Source organism: Centropristis striata, chromosome 1, assembly GCF_030273125.1.
Source record: "Centropristis striata isolate RG_2023a ecotype Rhode Island chromosome 1, C.striata_1.0, whole genome shotgun sequence".
Lineage (NCBI taxonomy): Eukaryota > Metazoa > Chordata > Actinopteri > Perciformes > Serranidae > Centropristis > Centropristis striata.
Genome location: NC_081517.1, coordinates 22,317,714 through 22,340,972, shown reverse-complemented (window position 1 = coordinate 22,340,972; position 23,259 = coordinate 22,317,714). Strand labels below are relative to the sequence as shown.

General features: G+C 39.9%; 1 protein-coding gene across 1 annotated transcript in view; it reads right to left on the bottom strand.

The window, feature by feature from the left end:
• The window catches only part of LOC131968183 (glycine receptor subunit alpha-3-like), a 105,993-nt gene extending 92,485 nt beyond the window's left edge, over window positions 1-13,508 (bottom strand). Inside the window, exons 1-3 of the mRNA XM_059328989.1 lie at window positions 13,489-13,508; window positions 12,823-13,067; window positions 12,009-12,162 (exon numbers count right to left, since the gene is read on the bottom strand). Of these exons, the coding sequence (XP_059184972.1) occupies window positions 12,009-12,162; window positions 12,823-13,067; window positions 13,489-13,508 (419 nt within the window). The remainder of the gene's footprint in view (window positions 1-12,008; window positions 12,163-12,822; window positions 13,068-13,488) is intronic.
• Between the last annotated feature and the right edge of the window lie 9,751 nt (window positions 13,509-23,259).

Here is a 23,259-nt window from a genome sequence, read left to right as displayed (position 1 = left end):
TTGATTATGTGAAATAAGGTAATACTGTAAAAAAAAGGGATCTAATGTACATCAGTGAAAAATCACTGTCCTGTCACACTGTCCTGTGAGGGATGTCTTGTCTTGAGTTTTTTGTCTTGTGAATTTCTGGTTTTATTTTGAAAAGTAACTTCCCTCTCGTTTCAGGTCACTTGCCCTTCCTCCTGTGTCAGGTCTGGTGTCTTCCCTGATCCCTGATTGTTTCCACCTGTGTTCCCCTCCCCCGTGTGTATATAGTCTTTGTCTTCCCCTGTCCTTGTTGCCAGAGTATTCGTCGTCCTGTCGTTTGCTTCCAGCCCTTCACAGTCCTGTATTGAGTCAAAGTTAAGTGTCAAGTTTTATTTTCTGTATTGTCTTTCCTCTGAAACAGAGTGATTTTTTGTTCATAGTTTTCTGGTTAAGTTTGTTATTTTTCTAAGTCAGAGTAATTTTTGTAGCATTGGTTTCCTCCTTTTGGAGCGTTTTCTGTTTGATAATTTTGTAACATTGATAGAGAAGATAATTTCATAGCCTGTGTGCTTTTCCTCTTCGGAGTGATTTTTTGTTTCTAACTTTTTATAGTGTTTTCTTGATTAGATCAGAGTAGGTTATTTTCCTCCTTCGGGAGCGTTTTTGGTTCTGTGTTATTTTGTGCTGTTGGTGTGTCTTCGGACTATCTAGTATTTCATAGCTTGTTGTTTTATCATTTCGGTCTACGAGAAATCCAATCAGTGAAATAAAGCCTGTCATTTCTACTGCCTATCTGCATCTGAGTCCTCTTTTTACCCAAGCCTGACATGTCCTTTGTAAATTGTTTTGTCACAGACGGATGACGAAAATGTTGGAACAGCCATGGCAGAGACTTTGGAATCTTTGTCATGCGACATGAAGGAGCAGAGCCCGGTGATAACCCTGAGGATGTCGGAATCATTCTGGAGGGGGTGGAAGTACTCCATGAGTTGGGAAATGTACCTTTTGCTGTGGCGATGTTGCTTGCTCTTTTGTATGCGCTAAACCTGAGCTACCCTCCAGAGCTGAAATATACCTTCGAAGCATTGCAAAAGATAATAATGGAACTAGATGGAAGAAGACTATCCAGAAAAGTACAAGTTCTCAAAACATTTCTTTGCCGTTAGTAAGTACGGTAATGGAGATTCATTGTCACCACGATTGACAGAGAGGATGTAGAGCTCTGATAAACGGTTACATTTGAAGGAGTCCCTGACACTGATTCTTAACCCTCCTGTTGTCCCCCTGGGTCAAACTGACTCTGTTTTGACTGGTCCTTTCCTCCTTTTCTTCTCTCCCTCCATCCATCCTCCTTTCCTCCCTTCCGTTCTCCCTTCTTCCCCTCCTTTCCTTTCTTTATTCCTCTATTTCTCCTATTCATCCTTTCTTTCTTTCTTTCACCCCATCCCATCCCAAACTACTCCCAAGAATCAAGTTATGTTGTATTGCCCTTACAGATGTGCGATAGTGGTGCTCTTTGTTCATCTCCTCTGGTAAGTAACACGTACACTCTCCAGATGAGCAGAAGAATGGATGTCTTTGTTCTGCTTTCATGCCAAAACAAGAAATTAAATAGGGCATTTGCGAATTACTTGCCATTTTAACCCTTCCATGTGAATGAAAAAACAGTGCTCGGCGAGAAAAAGTCATCAGCTGGTGCACTGTCATTCCAAATCTGTCAAGAAGTGGTTAGAGTTTGTTATGCGATCATCAGCTCCAGGCCCTTTCACTGTTACCTCAAACACAGGCCATTCTGCCTTGCCAGATTTAAAACTGCATAATGTATCACTGCAAAATGTATCACAATTGAAGGATATTTCTCATGGGGGATATCAAACATAAAACATACAACAGGAAGCCTGTCGTTTTAAAGAACAAAGGGATAGACATAGGGAATGATGGGCCTTTAGAACATACACATAAAATAGATATTTTACTGTTTCTAATGCTCCTTGGGGAATGCAGATCATGGCATGAACACAGTGATTTCTGCCAGACCGAGGCCGAGCCATGACTACAAGACCGTTTCAACTGAAAGGCCTTAAGATGTTTGCGGATGTATTTTCATTGTATCATTTATCACATTTTGTAAAGAGAGTAGACAATAACTGCTCATTTTTTTTGCTTGTTTTCAATTTTAAGATGTTATATCTGAATGCCATTTTATATATGTCTCTTTCCAATGCTTTTGTTTTGTGTAAACAATTACCTTTTTGTTGAAAGGTGCTACACAAATAAACTTGCCTTGCCTCCTTCAACCCAATTTCCCAATATTCCAGCATCACATACAGACAGGCAAACAGAGCAACACTTAGCTTTGCTATTTAGCCACATTACCTTCAGTAGTAACAGGTTTTCTTTGGATTATATTTGTCATCCACTGTTACTGAGGTAGTGACAGAGTTCACATTCACACACAAATTGGTCTGATATGATGGATACAGTGGAGTCTGTTTTTTTTAAGAAGAAGGATTTAATAATGCAACAGCTGCAACTAGCATAGACTCTTAAGACTTATTTAAATTTCACATTATGATGGCTGCCTGCTCAAAAACAGGTGCTGTGTTGTTCTTAAGAAAAAATGGTCTTTTACATCCCAACTATAACTGTGACTGCTCTATTTGAATACCAAATATTTTTCTGTCTATTCTTTTCATACATGTCCTAAAATTGCTTGTGTGTATGCAAGTCCTGTTTCCTTTGAAACGCTTTACTCAGATGCATCATGCATAATCTCGAAATGGAATACACTTATGTTGTGATTGGATATTTTTTTTAACACAGAACAACAAAATATTATTGAAAAGGCTTTGTGCTGTAAAATAGAGCCCCGAAATTTTCACTACAATTCTTGTAGTAGCGTTACAACTCTAGGAACAAGAGTGAAGATGAAATGCAAAAGTACTTCTTGAAGAGTGCTGCTTTATTAATGTTCAAAATCAATTATCTAGAACCTTAAAGTAAAGGATCTGTCAAACAGCTATTTGTTATACGTTGTAAAGATGTAGTGGTGTAATGGCTTCCTAATCAATGGCAACCTGTGCAGAGAGTGAGGGCATTAGTTTTGGTTAAAAGCTGAACAGCACACTTGGAAGACCAGTAAAACTAAAATAGTAATAACATAATTGATTTGATTTTTTTTTTTTTTTAAGTAATTTTTTAGTATCTTATTTATAAAATAGGAATGGCCATACTTTGGTAATGTTTTGTAAGTGTTAGGACCACGGGTATACCACAGATGGACTTTGCTCATTTGTACGTAATCAACTGGTTTGAATGTAAAGGAAAGGCAACAGCATTCTGGACCTCTGTTCCTGTTTGGTCTCAGTGATTGTCCTTCTCCAATCCTCTGATCTTCAACTCAGGAATATTCCCTGCCACTTCATTCCAAACTGCCTCACTGATATTAAATCATGATTTATACGAATTATAATCACGATTATTAATCACGATTATTCATCATGTTAGGGAAAACATCTGTATTTTTATTGCACTACTTTTAGGAAAAAATAGGAACAGTTTTTAGTGTGTGTACAGAGTGTCTGGTGCTTGTTGTAAACAAACGGAGATCGCTAAGCTAACACCTCCTGCAGCAGCAGCACATACACGCTGTACTGCTACAGAGCTAACTGTTAGCCGGTTAGCAATTTGCAGATTCCAGCTCTGCAGCTGGGAGAGACTTTAAATGTGTCAATCTACACTAAGGGTGACAGGTGTGTCTAATGGAAAGGTAGTGCTGACAGACAGCTACCAGCGTAGTGGGTGAGGATCCTTGCTTTATCAATGAACATGTGATTAATAAGTTCAACAGCACATACACAGTTGGATATTTGTGTGACTTAAACAGTTGTCTATAATAAGGTTTCCTCTACAATAGGGATGTCACGATTACCCGTTTTCACGGATTAGTTAATCGTAACATTTACTAATACCGCCAATTTCCGGAAAAGATTATGCTGGAACCATGTTGGTACATCAGCGCAACTCGCCCGGAACGAAAATAAAGTTACACAACAACCGCGTGTCAACTTGTGTTGCTTTGTTTTCAGTCCGTGCAGCTGCAGACGGAGGTGACAGGAGGTAAAGCATGGAAGGGGAAGAGCTGTTCTCTCTGAAAAAACCTGTCAAATCATCCATGTGGGAATGTTTTGGCTAAAACAGGCAATACATCAAACATGTTTCAACACCTGTGGGATAACCACCTGGCGTTGTACGACAACGTAAAAGTAAATAGTACCTGGGTTAAGTCATGTCAATGTTTACCTAACATAACAATGAATTAGTAGAAAATACTTACTGTGTCATTTGCCGTTAATTGTATGAGACACTGATTCGGGACAAGTTAAGCCGCATCACATAACGTTACGTTAAGCCCAACATGTCTCATAGTAGTGAGTGAGTCGTCAAACAATTTCAGTGTCACTGTGCAATGGCCTGTATAAGAAAAAGTAATGTAATCTTGTAGAGGTCCTCAGTCAGTTTCCGTATGGAGCAAAAAGCAGTAAAAGCTCTATGGGATGTCCCTTTCATTTATTACTCATTCATTTGTGGCAATGTAATTTAAAAATAAAATTAAAGGACCAAAATAATAGATACATATTTTTATCTGGCCACATAAGATTGGACAAACAAATTATTAAAATTATTTTAATAGCTTATACATTTAGTATATATGACATTCCCCCTGGGATTATTATAATTATTCTTGTACTTTTTGGTCACTTTACATTGTTGCTATATTATTTTGTTATGAGAGCATCCAAAGAGGGAAATAAATAAAAAATTATAAAAAATGCAAAAATAATCGTGATAATCGTAATCGTGATTATTCCAATCACAATAATCATACCAAGAAAATCTAATCGTGACATCCCTACTCTACTGCAACTGAAGACAGAGTCAGTGTGGATTGCACTACAGGTATGCATCTTTCACAACTCACTGACAGTCGCATACAGTACAGTATGTAGGGTACAACTCCGATGGTCAGAAGAAAAAAAAAAACTGTGGGGCTGATTAGTCGAATCAGCTATGTTCTTGATTGGTTGGAGCAAAAACCTGCAGCCACAACCCCCTTAAGGAAAGGGTTAGACACGCCTGGACTTGGTGTTTGCATAGTATGTTGTTCTGAGTAGCTTCTGAAACAGCATTGAGCACGATGGAAAACATAGATCGGAAACCAAAACAAAAAAGATGCCAGAGGCTTAAAATGGCTTGCACTGAAGGAAAGACAAGGAAAATACTAAAACATTAAAGAGAGTTCTGTGTGCTCTTGCATATTGTATTATGCAAGAAACATGTCAAAATTATGCAAAATTCTTTCTCCCAATTTTACGAAACCGGGATTTTACAGGAGTTTTGAATTAGTGAAAGTGCTACAGCATCCAAAAAAAAACCACACAAAGAAAAGAGGGAGAAACAAAGGTTTTAAGTATTATACATGAATGACAAGCTGGAGGTGGATCCAGTCCAGCTCCCATTGAATGACAAGCTATAAGCCTGTTAAATTTTGTCTCTGAAACCATCCATGACCCTCTAAGAAGATTTACTGTGGCTTTGATCTTTTCAGCTGCTTTTTTAAGCTTGCTCAAACTTCGGGGAATCTATGTGTGTTAGACAGCCTAAAATTTAAATAGCAAGGCATTTTAAAGTTACACAAAGCAAATATTCCAACAAAAACTTAGCTTAATATTAAAGGACGTTCAGCTGAGGGAGAAAGCAGGAGGAAAGGAGGTAATGCTCGGACTAGATGTGACAGATCAGGCAATCGCCAGAAGGCGTCAACCTGCCTACTTGAACTTAGTTAACTACTATAAGGGATTCAAAAGACAACATGTTATAAGCCTGAAGGTTACATCAAGTGTAAAAGGAAGATGCTGCCAGAAAAAAAAAGGAATTTCACTGCATGCGAGGTCACCGTGCTGATCTCCGAGGTGGAGACCAGAAAAAATGTGGCCTCAGCTCTGGGATCAGCAACAAGCGCAAGCAAACTGAGTGGCAAGGTGTCACTGTGGCTGGATCAGTCCCACACCATGGCAGAAGTAAAAAGTGGACATTAAGGTGAGTTTTAAAATCATATAATACATTGTACACATATCATCCTGGGTCAGTAAATCAGCATGGTCACTTTTTTTTTTTTTTACTGTTTCTCTATACAAGGCCAATATAGCAAAATATTTTCTTGTACCTGACAAGTTTCGGCTACCTTGCCTCTGTAGCCTTCATCAGAGGTGTCACGTGATGTTGGTGTGATGTGTTATATGGAGTTCCCACATCAGGTGGGATGGCCGTGTCCCCTGGGGTGCTCCGGGGGGTACCCGCTTCCTGATTTCAACCGCCTCTTTGATCCAGAGATGGAATCTGTTGCTTTCCGTTCTGATGACCTTGGCTGCATCCCAGTTCATTAGATGGTTTTCCCTCTTACAGTGGTCTGAAATGGCATATTTCAGATTTTCCTGCGTTGCTTTCATTCTTGTTGCACGGGTGAGCATTCCAGATGTTTCCTTTTCACATTCTTTCTGGTGTTCCTTTTCCTTTCCCTTTTCTTTCATCGATGTGTTACATGGAGTTTTCCGACATCACACCAACATCACGTGACACCTCTGATGAATGCTACAGAGGCAAGGTAGCCGAAACTTGTCAGGTACAAGAAAATATTTTGCTATATTGGCCTTGTATAGAGAAACCTAATGAACCTCTTCAAGATACAGCATGGTCACTAATCATACGGTCACTTAATTCTACGGCCAAGCCTAATGCATGCCAAAATCATCTTCACGCATCATTTTATAAGCCACACTTTGCCTATTCCTTGTTGTCCTAATTATTCATAAAATATAATATCAGTTTTACACCACACCTGACTTATTCTGATTGCAATTTCCCACCCACATGTTTTTTTTCTCCAGGGAGAGAGGGATCTGTGCGTCCTGGATCACTGTGCACCTGTAGCTTAACATCTTCATGTTAGACAAAAGGGGAAACAGTCGGCGATTGTGACTTTGATACACTGATTATGGCATGTTATCTGTGAAAAATATACAAACTTCGAAATACTACTATTGCACAAGTAAGCAGCGGTACGCAGGTGGCAGCTGAAATATAAAATATAACAATATATATTACAAATCATTCGGGGTGTGATGAGATCTCGCAAGATTAAAGTCGACAATATTTCTCGTCGCTTTAAAAATCTGTCTCACATTTGTGACCTGTGGGGCAGCAAAAGGAAAAGAAGAAGAGGAGGAGAAGGAGGGGAAGCAGCAAGCAGCCAGAATGACGTCGCAGGGGGCGGCGGCTCGTTAAGAAGAGTAAGAACGAATCGAAGCAGCACAGTCCTCCTGCAGCAGTCTCTCCCAGCTGCAGTGCCGGAGTCTGCAAATTGCTAATAGGCTAACAGTTAGCTCTGTAGCAGTACAGTGTGTATGTGCTGCTGCTGCAGGAGGTGTTCACTTAGTGATCTCTGTTTGTTTATAACAAGCAGCGGACACTCTGTGCACAGTTAGCAATGTTGTTAATTCAAGATCACTATGTTTAAGATCAGTGGAGACGCTGTGCATTATTAGCCATGCTGCTTTGTTTTGATCAGCTGCTGATGTTGTGCACACTTACAGCGCCCACAGTTGCATCTGAGTTTAATCCGTGATGACGGTCGAAACTGTTGCGAAGCAATTACGCGATGATCAGAAACCATACGTCACTTCCGGAGTCTCATAAATCCCTCTGGGGGCTTTTTGTAATGGAGACACTACATATAGTTTGCACTTGTAAAAAAGAAATAAATATTCAACTTAATTCATTTTATTTGAACTTTTATAAATTTTAGTTTTAGTTTCAATTTGTGGAAGAAGATTATTAAAAGCTCATGCTTACATCGTGCATTTTAAGAGTTATAATAAAACATTACATTGACACAATATATGACTGGACCAACAGACTTTTATGTGTTGCACATGCATTTTGAAGTTTTCTTAAAATCTCGTATCGTCTCGTTCTCGTGAGCACAATATCGTGTCTCGTCTCTTGAGCTGAGAGTATCGTCACACCCCTACAAATCATCTATTCCCCTCATATTAAGAACGGGTTATGGAGAGTGGAAAAATGGCCTTTTCCTCCAGTGTTAGGGAGCCATAAACTGTAAACACAATGCCAGTTAGATGTAGGTTTAGTTTAGATATGAAACACATTTTAAATAGAGCATAGAAGACAGTTTCTGCCAGATAAAAGTGTTTTGTGGTGCAACTAACCCATTCACAAAGTTTTTGTGTTTATGCAGTGTTGATACACGAGTCCCCTAGCTTGCCGTCTCCTTTCTTAGTGTCTCCTCATATGCATTAAAATTCAACAGCCAACTCCTTGGAGTGGCTTTTAGTAAAACTGAATGCTGAACAAGACATTTTTTAATGAGCAAAATGTTCAAATGAACTTCATGAACTGAAACAAAGGGTCAAAGTTCTGAGACGAAAACACGACAAACAAGTTCAGGGTTATTAAATGTACACAGTTCCATGAATAAAGTATTAGCATCCTGTCAATCACAAAGTAGCCATCCCAAAATCATACCTGGCTTTATCTTCTATTTTCTTCTAAATGGGACCATTATTTACACAATTAACATCATATTGTCTTGAAGAAGGCTTCAAACTATGGAGATAGATTTGGACCAAAATGTTCAAACAACACTCAAATTGAAACAAAAAATTATCAAAATATCAAATACAAAATTGAAACAAAAAATGAAACAAAAGACAAAATTCAAAACAAATTATTTTTGAAATTGCAAAAGAAATCTGTCTTAAACTCTTTGAATAGCTGTTGTTTTTTTTTGTTTGTTTGCTGCTGGCTTTCCATTAGTGCTTCTCTCTTTGTGATGCCAGACTTTTTGCTTGCAGTTCTGGCACAAATTTCACGTGTGGGTGGGTTTCTCTGGGGTGCATTGCGATTGCGGATGCGTTTTGACTGACTGCTGTTGAGCTGCAACTGACCCTGGAAGCTGAAACAAACTGCTTTCTGCTCGTTTTGGTGGACTGCGGAGAATTTCTGGTGGACATGTTACAGTGGGATAGATAGCAGCCTGTTGGCTGCGATGTTCCTGTCTGTTGGTGTTGTCCCACCTTACACTTGCGCGTTTAGAGAAATCGTAGTTTTATTACTTTCCCCTGTGACCTGCCTGTGACCTACGTGATAGCATTTCAACAATTTTCTACTCGTACCCACAAACTTGAATTTGTGTTCACAGTGAAGACTTCATAGTCGTAGAAATTAGAGTTGTATTCACAAGACATTGCACTCACAGCTTTTAGATTCATACTCACACAAAAACAATCTTAACCCAAACTATTTCTCAGACTCACGTTTTTGTGCAACTATTTTATTGACATACAAATGTTTAACATTACGAATTCGAATGGTTACAATCATGCACACACCTTTATGATAGCTATCTTACTCCATATGGATATCACTGGAAAGCTGTTTCTCGATTGGTAGAGCGGTCGCCAACTGTCGATCCTCGCCCATGGCAGCCTACATGTCATATCCCAAGTATCCTTGGGCAAGATACTGAACACTAAATTGCTCCCGATGCTGCCTTCATCGGTGTATGAATAATTACTGATGGTGGCAGGTGACACCGTTTAGGGTAGCCTCAGCTAACAGTGTATGAATGTGTGTGTAAGCAGAAATATACGTATATAAAAAAAGGCTCAAGGCAAACATTTATACTGTATGCAAAAAAACTTCATGGTTCTTGCTCAAAACTGCATGATATTATAAAAAAGTATCTGATGGCATTGGAATGGAAACCTGCATTTTCTCATGGCCAGCAGGGGAAACTTCACTAGTTGTAACAAGAAGTCTGTTTGTAAGTGGGTTAATACAAAAATTGAATTGGCAATATCTGTAAAGGGGAGACTTGTGGTTACCCATAGAACCCATTTTCATACAGTTATCTTGAGGTCAAAGGTCAAGGGACCCTTTTGAAAATTGCCATGCATGCTTAAATTCTTAGACTCAGCAGCCACTTGGGAGTGTAGCGACTCTAGTTCACTTGGTGGTGGCAATGCACCAATGAGCTGGTTACCAAACGCAATAAACATAAGAAGAAGCAAAAATTAAAACAGCACCACAATCAGCAGTACAACCAAATGTTGGTGCAGTTTTAGTTGCCTTTGGCAATATCTCTGCCATGTCTTCAAGCAGTTTGCCAAGTTACACTGTAAGATAGTCCAGTCCGACAAGGAAGGTGGTGGGTAAACAGATGCAAACATTTTGAGTTCAAAGTGAGCCAAGTGAGGTGGTGTGTATTCAGAAGAGAAGAGGACCTAGCACTGACCCTTGAGGCGCCCATGCGGATAAATTGTGCAGTTTGGACATGTCGAAGATAATATTGTGTAATGTGTAAGAGAAAAGTGGTGAGTAAAGGAGAGTTCTCACCCACTTTGTCACATTCACAAGCTCTGTTAATTAAGTAGATATTCTTATTAAACAGAAAATCTCAAGCATACACCTTCTGAATCCAAGTTTCTCTCTGCAACTGAAATAAGACTAGCTTAATTTTGTTGTTATTTCACTTCATTCAAAGTAGACGAAAACAAAACAATACATATTGAAACCTGAGAATATATACTGAAACCTAAGAATATATATTGAAACCTGAGAATATATAGAGAAACCTAAAAATATATATTGAAAGTCTGAGAATATATATTAAAACCTGAGTATATAAAATGCAATTCACGTAATTGAAGCAATGGTCCCATCTTTTGTTTTCGATGTAATCTGTCACTTTCACAACAACTTCTTTTACAAAGGCCATCGCAAGAAAGCATGTTATTTTTATGCTTTTATACTCAACTCAACTCAACTTTATTTGTAAAGCACTTTAAAACAACCACAGCCGCAACAAAGTGCTGTACATAAACAAACAGAACAAGAGACAATAAAATAAATAAAACAGGAATAAACACTAAAATAAATATATTCATTGCTTTAAAAAAAAAAAAAAAAAAAAAAAAAAAAAAACAGCAAACCATAAAACACTAAAAACAAGAGCAGAGTCTCATGCGTGGTTAAAAGCCAAGGAATAAAAATAGGTTTTAAGATGACTTTTAAAAATGGACAGTGAGGAGGCTTGCCTGATGTGCAAAGGTAGCTCATTCCATAGTTTGGGGGCTGCAACAGAAAAAGATCTGTCCCCTCTGAGCTTCCGTTTAGACCTCGGTACCTCCAGGAGCAGCAGATCAGCTGACCTGAGGCACCGAGCAGGAGCGTAGGGGTGGAGGAGCTCAGAGAGGTACAGTGGGGCGAGACCATTTAAAGATTTAAAAACAAATAAAAGAATCTTAAAATGGACTCTAAAATGCACAGGCAGCCAGTGGAGGGAGGCCAGGATGGGAGTTATGTGCTCCCTCTTACGAACTCCAGTTAAGAGGCGAGCAGCCGCGTTTTGCACTAACTGGAGCTGTGCGAGGGAGGACTGGCTGACTCCAAAGTACAGTGAGTTACAGTAATCCAGCCAAGATGTAATGAAGGCATGGATTACTGTTTCAAAGTGCTTGTGTGTGAGAAAAGGCTTCACCTTAGCCAGCTGCCTGATGTGGAAGAAGCTGGACCTAACAACAGCACTAATCTGATGATCTAATTTAAAATCACTGTCCATCTTAAAACCTAAATTAGAAACAGTCGGTCTTAAAAAATTTGCCAGAGGGCCCAAGTCAAAAGGAGGGGTCACACAAGAGCCACTAGGGCCAAACACCATCACTTCTGTCTTCTTCTCATTAAAATTTAAAAAGTTCAAGGTCATCCAGGCCTTGATATCTTCGAGACAAGACAGGAGCGGTGTGAGAGAGAAGACATCTTTTTTCTTCAGCCGCACGTATATCTGACTGTCATCAGCGTAGCAGTGAAAAGGGATGCCGTGCTTTCTCAAGATGGAGCCCAAAGGCAGTAAATACAAGGAAAAAAGGAGAGGCCCTAAAATTGACCCCTGTGGGACCCCATACAGCAGTGGAGCGGGGCTGGACTCCGAGGTACCAAGGCTTACACTTAAACTTCTGTCAGTCAGGTAGGACTTGAACCACTCCAACGCAGTACCACCGATGCCAACTAGGTGGCGTAACCGAGCCACTAGGATGCTATGGTCCACGGTGTCAAACGCTGCAGTCAGGTCCAACAGAACAAGAATTACATGGTCACCGGAGTCATTAGCCAGGAGGATATCGTTAAAAACTCTGAGTAGAGCTGACTCTGTGCTACGCATAGTTTTAAAACCAGATTGGAACACTTCCAGGACACCATGTACATCAAGAAAAGACTGTAGCTGACTGTATACAACCTTCTCCAAGATCTTAGAAATAAAGGGCAGCTTGGAGATAGGCCTAAAATTAGCCAGCACGCTGCGATCAAGGCCAGGTTTCTTAAGTAGGGGCTGCACCACTGCATGTTTAAAACCTCGTGGAACAAGACCAGTAGACAGACTACTGTTAATGACATTTAGCACAGACTGCCCTATACTGGGGAAAACCTCTTTAAAGAAACGAGGGGAGACAGCATGGGAGACACAGGGAGAACCTGATGGCTTAATATGGCCAACCAGATCCTCTAAAAAAGACAGAGACACTGGCTCTAAACCATGAGAAGCTGCAGAACAAGGAGCAGTGACGGAGGGGTCAGATGCAGGAGCAGAGATGAGGGACCTAGCAGTAGCAACCTTATCAATAAAAAAGTGCAGGAAGCTATCACACATTTCAGGAGATGTCTCCAAGCTGACAGGCTGTGGAGCATTTAGAACAGAGTCAATGGTTTTAAATAACACACGTGGGTTATGATGGTTGGTCTCAATGTTTGCCAGGTATTGTCTTTTTGTTTCTTTAACGGTGCTCTGGTAGCGGCGCCAACAGTCTTTAAGAATTTGGAAGGAAACCTGCAGCTTGTCCTTCTTCCACTTCCGTTCAGCTCTGCGGCACTCCCGCCTAGCTTCACGGGTTCTGCCGTTAAACCAGGGCTCAGATTTAGCTTTGGGCTGCACAGTTTTTAATGGAGCCACAGAGTCCAGTATGGTCCTGCAGGAGGAGTGAAACCACACAGGAAAAACGGCTGAGTAATTTTCCCAGAGTCACAAGAATTTTCCTCTTATCGAGTATATTTATCTCTGAATGGAGTTCATAGAGTAAAATTTAGAGTAAGAGTAAGAGCAAATTTTCAGAGTAAGTAAGTTTCAGAGTAGTCTTGGCCTAATAGGCGGAGCTTAGCTGCAAAGTTAAGTTTCGTTTTTCAGCCATATTGTTTTCCCCTCCACCGCTGCTGAAATCACGGAGTCGCAGCTCTGAAGTTAAGGGAGAAAATCGCTGAATTTTAAAGTGAGTAATAATCTTTCGGTTTTAACTGTTGTGTGTTTGAAATGTTGGCTATACAAAACCCCATGCCCTTTCCATTTCCCATTATTGGTTGTTGTATATTTTGAAAAGTGAGACTGAAACGTACTGGTATTGCTGAGCTGTCATATGTGTTGAACTTGAAACGGTTTAGTGTTTATGCCGTTTTGTAGTTAATTTGCTGGTACAATAAACAAGCACCTTATGCCTTTAATGGACGGTGAAAATGCCTTGCAACGAACAGTACTGGAGCTAATGCAGTGAGTGTTAACATTGCTAGCTTAGCTTTACGTTCAGTTGGCACAACCTACTTCGCCTCTGAAATGATTCGCTCGTCATTGTGACTAAATATTGTAAGGTAGAACTAAGTACGGTAGTCTATATCAAGTTGTGGAATTACAGCTAGCACTGGATGTTAAATAATAACTGGCTGTGAGCTGGATAATGTTAGCGTTGCCGTGTTTGGAAAGCACATGTATGTAACTCTTATTAGAGTAAAGTGGTTCCTTGTGGTAATGCTAGATCAGGAAACCAGTACAGCCTGATTGAAAATCACATCACTATTTATGTAGTCCGGGGTTTGCTGTTGCCGTGTGACTAAATGTATTGTAAGGTAACGGTAGTCTCTATCAAATTGTCGAATTAGCACTGAAATAACAACTGGTTGTGAACTGGATAATATTAGCGATGCTGTGTTCGGAAAGCACATGTATGTAACTCTTATTAGAGTAAAGTGGTTCCTTGTGGTAATATGCTAGATCTGAGTTGGGATGAAAATCATATTACTGCAATTTATGCAGGCCGGCATTTGTTGTTGGTGATTATTCTAAAAGTTGTGTGAAGGCTGTCATAGTTTGTTGCAGAAGGCACATATTTTCCAACTGCGTGGCCACACGTACTTGACTCGGAATAGAGTGACGCAAACGTGGTGCCATCAAAGTTCTTTCCTGTAGAATCTCTGGTGCCATTCCCTTTAGACTTGAGAGAGTCTGGCGATAGTCCATTAGTGTTCAGAAAGATACGCTAAGCGGCAAGATTATTGACCATTGTTTATGTTTTTTTCCTAGCAGGATGGAAAACAGCACCGTTGTCAGAGTGAAATATAAAGACCAGAAGAAATATGTGTTTTCTCCAACAACATTTGAATCATTTTTGGAATGTGGTGAGGGTTTAAAACATAAACTTTAACTTCATAAACACCTGTAATGTCTTGTAATGTTTAAATTATGTGTAAAATCATTTGTTTTCTAAAGTTGCCAGGAAATTTGACCTTCCGACAATGGACATTAAAGTCTTTGATGAGTCAAGGACTGAGGTTGATCAGGAAGCTTTTGAATACTTGATGAAACAGCCAAATGTTCCAGTCCTGGAAATTGTTATCCCAGAGACAACATCTGAAGGTAAATGCAACTTAGTTTTACACTTAACTCTAACACAATTTATTGTGCCTCCTGATGATGCTTGCCCTCTTTGGCTGCAGTATTCTGCCATCATGATATAAAGAAGGACTGTGATTTCTTTTTATTGTGTATCACAGATTCTTTTAACTCAGGCTCCCTTGCTGATGCTGAGGCTAGTTCCGGGTCTGATGACACTTTGATACTGACACGTAGTCCAAGAGCATTGAGACAAGGAGAGAAATATCGTCTTGCCCAAGTAAGATTTATCAATTTTGTTTTGGATGTAGGCCGACAGGTGCATTTCAAAGTCATTTGTTGGTTTCTCATATCTGTTTAATGTTGAACATCATTAATAGATGGTTGAAGACATCTTAAAAGGAAGTCCAGGAGGGGACAAGATCATGAATGAATATGCTCGAACAAAGTGTCTGTCAGATAGCAGAAGGCGTGACCTGGTGAAGATATTGGTTGCTCATATGACAAAGGAACATGGGTAGGTTTTTAAGAAATAATAATAATAATAATAATAATAATGGGTAACACTTAATATTAGTGTTACATACAATGGTAATGTCTGTATAAGTAACTTGTAAGGCATGTACTAAGCAAGATCAAACATTTGTTAGGTCCTTACTAAGGTGATATTGGTAATAAATCCCTAATTGTGCATGAACAAGACATTTGCAAATACATACCTAACAAATGTTTGATTTTGCTTAGTACTTGCGTTACAAGTTACTTATACAGTACACAGGCATTAACATTGTATGTATTAGTGCTAATAGATGTAACACTAAAATAAAGTGTTACCGTTGGTTATGATGCTGTGGGTCTAATATGTATGTATCGTGTATCATGTGTTGTGTGTTTGTAGAACAAGCCCGCCTCGGCGTGTGAAGGAAGACTACGCACTGGGCATCATCTCCCTCTTCCCCTATTTGGCTGACCCAAGGAGCAAGCTTGGCTATGTAATTAGCTTTCCTCTGTAGTCTTCTTTTAGAATTTGGTTGTATAAACCTTGATTTAATGAAGTGTAATTACTTTGCTCTTGTAAAACATACAGTAAATACTATTTGTTATGTTTGCCATAGGAACATTATTACAATGCAGAAGATGGAAGTGGCTATTTGGCATGGAGGATTAAAACACTGCAGAAAGAAGCATCAGAGGGACGAGTTAAGCGTCCACGACTACCGCAAGCAGGTGACTTACTTAAGTTATTGTTATTACACATCATAGCTAATTGTCAACTTCCACTGCCACCTTAAAATAAACATTGTTATTTTTTCTTCTATTTACATTTCCAATATATTTTTCTACAGATTAGGCAGTGACAGTATGATTACTAAAAAAGCACAATTTATGGATACATTTGATTATCTCTCATAGCTAATATGGCCACCAAGTGCAGGGACTTTTAGTTTAAACTTTGGTTTAATAGGCAGGCAAAATAAAGCACATCTCTTTCAGCCTCAAGTAAAGACTCTCCTCTTTCGTGATCTACTACACTAAGGCTTGAGCTGCCCTAGTCGTAGGCCAGACTCTTGACATGATGTGTATGTGTGTGTACTCTACTTAAAAACCTAAAAAACCCTATCTAACCCCTCTCTGCATCTGCACTTGTTGTTCTGTATATTTCCTTTGTACTTTGTCTGCTAGTGATGTTGGCTATGATTATGTCCTCCATTGTAAGTCGCTTTGGTTATAAAGCGTCTCCCAATGTTTAATCAAACACTTTTTGTAGTTACAGTAAGAACGTACCCTAAAAATGTATATTTTTGTTATTTCAGGTGGGCCATCTGTTGACAGAGATCCTTGCCAGGAAGGCAATTGGTTGAGCGATGAACGCCAGTGTCAGGAAGCGATTGCTCTGATGAAGCACACGGCTGATGAATCGGTGGTGAAGGAAAAGATGAGGTTAACCCTTGTCTATCGCCAGAGGATTCTGCGTGACACTGACAAGTCAACTGATATTCTCGCCATTTTTCCAAGATTTATGGACATACCAGGCCTGGTTAGTCTTTAAGTATTCTTAAAAATGTGAATTCCAGAGTGATACTTCAGCTGCATTTTATACATCACTGGTTTCTCTACTGTCTGTTTTGTAGATTGAGCAGGATTTTGCACTTCTCTTTGGTGACTCAACCTCTGCAAAGCTGATGGAGAAATGGTCCACCAACATAAAACCAAAAGTCATTTCACAGAGCCGTGGCCTGACACAGACTGGGGAGCTCCAAGACCTCATCCAGAATGCTGTTGCTACTGAAGTTGAAGAAGGTAACAGTAATGACTGTAGAAAAGTAATTTGCAAAAAAACCAAGTCAATGTGTTTGTGGTGAATGGATAGTCCACCACTCCACACTATCCTCTTACTTTTATTCCTGTCCTCCTTAATGTGCATGTACACCAGAAATAATGACTTCCATCGCATAGGTCTATTAGATCGCCTTTGGTGTATACACAGTTACTGTTATTTCCAAACTGCATTTTTAGACAACTGGGGTCTTAGACGACTTCATTTGTTTTATATATACATGTTGTCTGTCTTGTGCAATCCAGGTTGGGACAGTGACATGTCATCCATACTGCTGCTGGTCCACCTTCTACCACCCTCCAATCCAGGGCGCAAAAGGCCAGGAAGGATTTCAGCTCAGGAAGCCTGTGATCGTGTGGTGAAATTCATCAAGGTGAAGTTTCAGTCTAAAGTATTTTTTTCTCGGCTCTAAAGCCTACTGGGGGCCCTTCGAGGGTGTTGAGAAGGAGACAGCTTGTTGGGGGGTCTCAGTTGCAATTGATCTATTTTATTTGTTAATACTAATAAGGGGGGCATTGGCAGGCTTATGATGGGTCAAGGGGGCACAAAAAAGGTTAAGAACCACTGGTCCTTTAAAGGTGAACTGTGTAGGATTGTGGCCACAGTCGGTATTGCAACTAAGCTGCTCATTGAAACTATAATGTTCAGCTAAAATTTATATTTCTAGAAATTCAAAATTCATTTCTGAAAAGTGCAATTTCCCCAGTCATAATGAATACTTAGAATTTGGTGGTGGTGGTAAGTATACATGAAGTTTGGAAATAACCTGCAAAAAAATATTGCACAGTGCACCTTTTGAACAAAAAAACTGATGGTTAGATTGAAACTGCTCCAAAATGTCTTGTTCTTATGTTGACAAGACACAGATGAAAGAATAGCAAAACTGTATTCAAAAACAGACATGTTTCTTTAGAATATATATACAATACTATACAATACAATACTATTTCTCAAAGCTGTTTTGAAGGTACTCTTTTTGTCTTTGCTTTGTGTGAAAAAGGATAAATGAATATAGTAATTGTAACTTGATTCGCATAGTACCTTTTATTTTCGATCTTTCATCAAAGGCATATTTTGTTTTTGTCACAAACAATGATGAAAGCTAGTTTGTAATATGTAAACCCTCCTTATACAGGTTTCCTCTTGACATTTGGTCTCTTGTGTGTTTCCTTTCTCAGACTGGTGTCAGCATAGAGGGCCATTTGGAGGGCATCACGCAGAGTCTCCAGCCGTATCTACTTGCAGTTGGACCAAAGAAAAGTAGGATCCAGTCTTACTTCATTGTTGTTGACAAACAGGCCTTGCCATGCAAGTCTTCCAATTCACTGGATGCATTCGATGAGCTTTTTAAAGCTCATTATGTTTTCGGTACCACTTACTGCCATGACCTTACAAATGTGTACACTTTCTTGCAAACAGCCATCTATGACATAGATGTTGAAATCACTAAAGTCAATCCAAGAGTGGCTGAGCTCAGAGCACGAATGCTGCAGTAGACAAGAATGATCTGTTTCATTTGTCAGAAGAGTCAAGCTAATGCTAATGGCCTTATACGGCACTTCAAACTTGTTCATGGTCTTTGTTCGGGCAGAAGCCTGAAGTTAAAATGTGGCCAAAGAGGCTGTTCCCATGTATATCATAGTTTCTCAGGTTTAAGAAAGCATCTCAGTAAGTGTTGTACAAATGACAACTTGAATGTTGATGATGGGGAATGTTCCACCTCTACAAACTTCACTTCATCCGAGGAGACAGACTTGCCAGATCAGGGTTCACCTTCTGAGTCTGTACTACTAGAAAGGCACATAGCCAAAAATTGTGCAAATATTGTGGCAGAACTTAAGCGTGTTGGCAATCCGGTGACTACGATTGATTTAACTGTGAGTACTGTACAAGAAGTAATTGGAGACCTTGACCGTTTAAAACAAGTACATTTGAAAAATAGTCTTGACTTACAGGAGCCAATGAAAAGTGTTGTTGATTCCAAAATTGATCAATGTTTTCAGAATGCATTGGATCCTTTCCTTCCTTTAAACACTAAGAGTAAGAGAATGAAATACTTTTCTGAGAAATGGGGAAAAATTGATCCAGTTGAATATGTTCTAGGAACACGATTTGCTACACGTTTTATCAGAACAAGTGGGGGCTATGGTCAAACCATTGTGAAGGATAAATTCATATACATACCAATTCTTGAGACGGTGAAGTCTATTTACCAGCACCCTAATACAAACGATATGATGGCTAGGGACCCCAAACAAATGGAAAACTTGCTGTATGACATACAAGATGGAGAATTCTTTAAGGATCATGACCTCTTCTCCAAACAAGTGCACACTGTACAGTTGCAATTATTTTTTGATGAATTCGAATGTGCTAACCCAATTGGATCTAAGCGGGGAATACACAAGGTTGGCGCCATCTATTTTACCCTGAGAAATGTGTCGCCCAAGTACAACTCGAGTTTGCTAAATATTCATCTGGTTTCGTTATTCCATGCCCAAGATATCAAAACATACGGTTTTGATAAGATACTAGCACCCCTTGTGAAAGATATCTCAACACTTGAAACGGAGGGAATTCAGCTTCCTCAATTTGATCATACCATCTATGGGACCATTATCCAAGTGACTGGTGACAACCTAGGTCTTCATTCTTTATTTGGGTTTGTGGAATCATTTAGTGCTAGGTACTGTTGCCGTTTTTGCTTACTGGAAAAGGAGGACTTTCAGACAGTATTCAGTGAAGATAGTCCCAAAATATCATTTCGAACTAAACAGCTTCATGTTGAGCATTGCCAGAAAATGCAGACCAACCCCACACTACCTTATGTGATGGGAGTTAAAAGGTCTTGTCCTTTGAATTCTTTGCAATATTTTCACACCAGTGCAAACTTCTCGGTTGATATTATGCACGACATATTAGAGGGCGTTGGACAGTATGAGATGAAATTACTCATTGAGCACCTCATTGATAATTACACTACATCAGCAGAAGTACACCGAAGAATTCAAAGTTTCAACTACGGTTTCACAGAGCAAAATAACAAACCTCCTGGCCTAAAAATCTCTGATGCCAATGACTTGGGTTTAAATGCCAGTCAGAGCTGGTGTCTTTTGCGTCACTTTCCAATCATGTTTGGAGATCTTGTGAATCCCAATGATCAGCACTGGTACCTTTTTATTTTGTTGCTTCAGATTGTCAACATTGTTTTTTCTTCAGTTGTATCCCAAGGCATCACCATATATTTGAAGCACCTAATTTCAGAGCACCATGCTTTGTTCAAGCACTTGTTTCCCAACAAAAGGTTGTTACCTAAGCATCATTTCATGGTGCATTATCCCATGTGTATACGTAAAATTGGGCCCCTGCTACATACATGGTGCATGAGATATGAGGCCAAACATAATGTTTTTAAAAAACAGCTGAAAAGTTTTAAAAACATAACTAAAACTTTAGCCAAAAAGCACCAATGCCAGATGGCTTACTTGTGGCAAACATTTGATCCAAATGAGTTGAAAATGGGTCCTGGCAAAATGGTCTCCTTAAATGAAATGAAGTTTGGTGGTAAGGTGGCAGAAAAACTTGAAGTACCAGTTAGGGCCAGGGTTCTGAAAGTTAAATGGGCCAAGGTCAATGGAAGAATGTTCAGGCCGGAGTTGGCTGTTTGTGTGAGAATTGATAATGAGATGCCGGTTTTCCATGTCATCAAGAATGTTCTCATCAAAGATGAGCAGGTTCTCTTGATGACAGTTGCTCTTAAAACACATTGTTTAGATGAACATACCCATGCATACAAGGTTTCACATACCACTGGAGCACCTTTTGTGTTGGATATTAAGACTCTAATGTACAGGAATTTTGATGTACTGACGTCATATGGTGCTGCTGATGATTTGTTTATCGTGCCTTATTGTTTTATGTAATTGTGATTCCAAATGTTTTAGTATTTTTTATATATATAATTGTGTTTATTATTTATTATACATTTGTCAATTTTGACTGAACATTTATGTATTAATATATTTTTATTTACTATTTAATGTACTATTTTATGTTCCTTTTTTATTAGTTTTACAAGATTTTTTGTAATTTGTAAGTGAAACTGAAAGATGTGAAACTGAAAATAAACAAACACATGGGAATTCAAGTTGTTGATTTTTATTGGTTACTCTGGAGAGAGTCATTCTTTTTAACTCTTTAACTGATCATAAACATCTCTTGATGTAGAGTAAAAAAAAGGCAGAGTTAATTAAAAACGATTCACAATAGAGTTAAAAAAGGATCAGAGTAAATTAGAACGACTCACAATGGAGTCGCGTTTAACTCTGAACTGAGTATATTGTATGAAGAGTAAATTTCAAAACACTCTAATTTGAGTCTGATGGCACCATGCAGAGTAAAATATTTACTCTAAATGGAAGAGAATTTACTCTAGAAAAAAATACTCTTTCAAAAGAGTAATTTGTACTCTTTTTAGATAGGGACCAAATGTTATCTGTGGCAGAGTAAAATTTTCTTCAATTTGAGTAAAATTTACTCAGGCAAATTTCCTGTGCAGGAGCTGAGCTCCTCAGTGTCAGCAGAGACAGGAGGCACACAGAGCTGGTCAAAAGCCACAGAGAAATGACCGGCAGTGCGAGAGTTAAAAATCCGACGTTTCTGAACAGGAGCGCCAGATTCAACTAGAGCACAGGAGAAAGCAACGTCAAACAGCACAGGCAAATGATCAGAAAACACATCGTCACAGATCTCCAAGTTAGACACAGATAAACCATGAGAAAGGACGAGGTCTAAAGTGTGTCCATGTTCATGTGTGGGACCAGACACACACTGCACCAAATTAAAAGAGTCAATAAGGCTCAGGAAGTCCTTCACCAGCCGCTTTTCGGGACAACACACATGAATATTAAAGTCCCCAAGGAAAAGGGCACAGTCATATTTCGGCATTATTTCAGCCAGGAAACCAGAAAAGTCATTCACAAAGTCCTTGTTGTATTTGGGGGGCCGGTAGATGATGGCGCACAGCACCGGATCGGATCGACCCACCTCAAATAAAGACACCTCAAAGCTGGAATATGACGTTGAGATGGTGCGCTGCTTACAATTAAAGTTATTTTTGTAAACAGTCGCCGTTCCTCCTTCACGACCTGATGTCCGCGGGGAGCTAAAGAAGGAACAGCCAGCAGGTAAAAGTTCGACAAGAGCGCTGCATTCACCGGTACCGATCCAGGTCTCTGTCACACAGAGGAAATCCAGGCCACGGGAGCTAAAGAAATCCCTCAGGATGAAAGTTTTGTTCGCCAGAGATCTGGCGTTCACCAAGCCGATCCGGTGGGAGCTGGCGGGGCTTGTGACCCGGTGGATCGGGGAGCCCGAGGCAGCATCCTCAGGAGCCGGTGGTTTATCCCGTGCGGAGAGAGCCGGAGGGGGCAGAGGCGGTGGGGCCAGGGCCCCTCAGATGAGCCGATGACAGGTACCAGGCAGGTGTCTATGGGATCCAAGAAGCGCCGGGGCACAGCAAAACAAGGGGATAATCCAAGTCCTGTCCGAGAAATGGACGAAGAGTGCGTCAGCTGGAGCCTCAGCTTCACCAGCCGACCGCCGCGTCTGCCGCGGCGACGCTTACGCCGTACAGGTAAGGCCAAAGCCCGGAACAGGTGAGGCGGAATCCCCGCCAGGAGCGGGGGCAAAGTATTCTGTCCATCGCGAACAAACGCACCGAGATCATTGACATTTTGCCGGAGAGACAGAATGGTATAGCGATCATACACCAGCAGAGACTCAATCTGTTTAGTGCCGATGGTTAAAAACAACAGAAACACCAAACATTGCAGGAGCAGCAGACGGCCAGCCACACACAGGCGCCATCTTGCAAACTTCACACTCTCCAGTAGAAAAGATGCAACATACTGTTGCATCTTTTATAAAGGTTCCCCATAAGCCTCACTTTCACTAACGTTTTAGCTAACAGTATGTCCTTGACAACAGAATACAGATAGGCTGCCACCACAAGATACCATGTTCTTAGTCTCTATTTTCAAACTGACAGTGGATCATAGGTGTTTGTTTTTAGTGCCAGTGTAAAGTTTTGTTAATGTAGCTAGAATGCTAGCGAGCCGAAAGCATATGCTAAAGCATACAGCATTAGCATGCTAGCTAGCACATT